Source organism: Hydra viridissima, unplaced genomic scaffold, assembly GCF_058129835.1.
Source record: "Hydra viridissima isolate aposymbiotic clone 2 unplaced genomic scaffold, HvirCarnegie_v1 scaffold_6, whole genome shotgun sequence".
In the NCBI taxonomy this organism is placed as follows: Eukaryota; Metazoa; Cnidaria; class Hydrozoa; order Anthoathecata; family Hydridae; genus Hydra; species Hydra viridissima.
The window spans coordinates 17,185,582-17,188,124 of NW_028324305.1; the positions used below are offsets into that span (position 1 = coordinate 17,185,582).

The 2,543-nt window shown below is 30.8% G+C and overlaps 1 protein-coding gene across 2 annotated transcripts; it reads left to right on the forward strand.

Annotated features, from left to right (window-relative positions):
• The first annotated feature begins 212 nt into the window (after positions 1–212).
• Positions 213–2,543, forward strand: LOC145190526 (uncharacterized). 2 transcript variants are annotated; one of them, XM_080067412.2, is made up of 3 exons: positions 213–1,213; positions 1,369–1,644; positions 1,751–2,543. In XM_080067412.2, exons 2-3 carry the CDS (start codon positions 1,386–1,388, stop codon positions 2,239–2,241), a joined length of 750 nt encoding a protein of 249 aa, XP_079923538.2. In that variant the 5' UTR covers positions 213–1,213; positions 1,369–1,385; the 3' UTR covers positions 2,242–2,543. The 2 variants fall into 2 exon arrangements, with proteins under 2 accessions (XP_079923538.2, XP_079923539.2); XM_080067413.2 differs by having other exon boundaries at positions 804–1,213; positions 1,377–1,644.

Consider the following 2,543-nt stretch of genomic DNA (forward strand, 5'->3'; position numbering starts at 1 on the left):
TGTTTTTATTTGTACTTCTTGCCATAGTAAAACATTTATTCTCTATTTGCGTTTTAGTTCCCGATTTAATTTGAACCAATCTCATCCGCAGATCAAAATAGTTATACTGCTAACGCTGTGGTTCATTAAAGTTTAATTTCTTGTCCTTCACACAGCAGTTTTTCTCATTTTTAAATTATGATAAAATCCTGAATACAGTTTAATGAAAATTCAAGAATAGTAATTTTTTACATGAAGCAAGCAGCTACTTCAGCGATTAAATGGAGCAAATAATAATACATTACTCCAGGGGTTGATGTTTGAAACCCCCTTGTATGTGTACTTATACATTTACGATATCGTACTCTACAGAAAAAAAAAAAAAAAAAAAAAAAAATTCAAAATTGATTTTTAAAATTTTTAAATAACTTTGTCATTATATAGAAATCAGAGAAATTAAGAATTTGTGATTTTCTTTACAATCACGTAGACATTTTAGTAATATGATTATTTTCCATCTTCACGAAATTTGAAGTGTAACAAAGGCCTAAGTTTTAAAACACTGACCCCCAGATAACACAATCGAGAAGGAAGAAGAGCAAGAAAGAATATTAGGAATGCTCCGTGATTACCCTAAAACCTTGCTTCGACGAATTTAGTAATGATAAAATAATCCGAAACCAATAAAAAAAAACATAATTCCCTTTAAATTGTAACGGTTTCTAGCACTTTCTTCACGCTTCATTTATCAGGTGAAGTTACGTGACAGGCGCTACTTTTCTCTAAATTTTTTTTTTTTTCTCTTGTACTTACATTTTTCCTGTTTTTTTCGGTTTGTCTCAGCAAGTAAAACGATTGTTTTGTTATTAGTTTTATTGCTCGATTTTTTCGTACCGAAATGCGCTGAAGTGAATAGCGCATGTCCATGAATTTTGTCAAAAAACTCTGTTAAAGGATTAAAATTGAGTTCAAAGCCAAAAAGATATGAATTTTTACTTGTGCAACTGATTTCATCTGTTCAAGTTCAAAATGATTCTTTTAAATTCATATTTCAACCTAAAAGGAGGAGATTCTTAACTATTATGCATTTCTTGATTATTAGGAAAGCTCGGGAACATTCTTTAAGAAAACCACAGAAATTTCTAAATTTAGGAAATTTGCTATAAATATCTGATGGTTTTCAAAATTAATAGAACTAGTTAAAAAATCTTGTGCGATAACAGAGCTGTACTTGGTAAGTTTATTTCTCGAGTGGATTTTTAACAGTTGTTATTTGTTATGCACGTAGATTTGTGCATGCATTGAGTAATAAGACATGCTATTGTTTAAACTAAAATAGGTTGCAGTATTAACCTCTTGATGATGATGTACTCATTTCTAAACTTTCAGTTTTCTAGAGAAAAAGAATGTCTTTGTGGCATATCCCTGTAGTACCAACAGATCCATTCTTGAATGATATGATGGAGATGACGTTTCCTCCTTTAAGATACTTCCCTATGTTCAATGACAGGCCTTTTCAAAGAATGATTAGAGATCAAGATCGGCTTTACAAAGAGCTGGTTGACAGTACATCTTCCAAAAGGAGTGCAGCAGCTAAAGGTGGTTTTGTTGCTAATCTTGATGTTAAACACTACAAACCTGAAGAAGTTACTCTAAAAGTGGAAGGTACTTTTTTTATTTTTGTTCTTAAAGAATTCGATTTAATATGTAAGGCTTCTATAATTTTTTTTTTTTTGAAACAGTAGTTTTTCAAAAATATTGTAATATTTAGGACGTGATCTTGTGGTGTGTGGTAAACATCGTAATGAAAATGAGAATGGCTTTGAGGCTAGTGAGTTTCATAGAAAGTATACCATTCCTGATGATATAGATCTGACTGCGCTAACTTCAAACATTAGTCAAGATGGTGTCTTGCATATTGAAGCTCCTAAAAGTTTACTTACTAAATCGGATTCCGAGGGAGAACCAAACAAGGATATTTTTAAATACAGTTTAGATGTACAGGGTTTCAAACCAGAGGAAATTTCAATTCAAGTAAAAGATCGAGACTTAATTATTCATGGTGAGACCAAAACTGAAAACAAAGGGGAACATGGCTTGAGTTTGCATCACAAGCAATTTACTAGAAATGTATCTTTGCCTGATGATGTTGATCCATCTCTGTTGAGTTCTCGTTATTCTAAAGATTCCAAATTAACTGTTGAAGCTCCACGCTCTCTTCCTCCAGCTCCACTTAAGCTTGAAATCAAGATGGAGGAATAAATAATTAAACAAAACTCTCTTTTTTAAAGAATTTTTTTTTAAACACTTTTTAAAAAAGAATTCTTTGGGTAACAACTGCTGTAACATTTCTTTTGTGAAAACCTCTTCTTAAGACTAATCTTAAATATTGTCTCAGTAATGGTCGGATAAGTGCCAAACCTTGTTATATTTGTAACAGGTATTTTATGATTGCTTTTAGCATGCAGGATTTTTTAAATATTTATATCCAAATCTTATTTTTTGTGAAATATCTTGTAAAATTTGAATTTTTTTGTATTTAAATAAAAGTATGGTTTACAAAA

Bases quoted from the DNA above. Each gene is read 5' to 3' on its own strand.
- LOC145190526 (XM_080067412.2), top strand. From the start codon at position 1,386: ATGTCTTTGTGGCATATCCCTGTAGTACCAACAGATCCATTCTTGAAT. The intron at 1,645-1,750 runs GTACTTTTTTTA...TGTAATATTTAG, and splicing joins AGTTACTCTAAAAGTGGAAG to GACGTGATCTTGTGGTGTGT.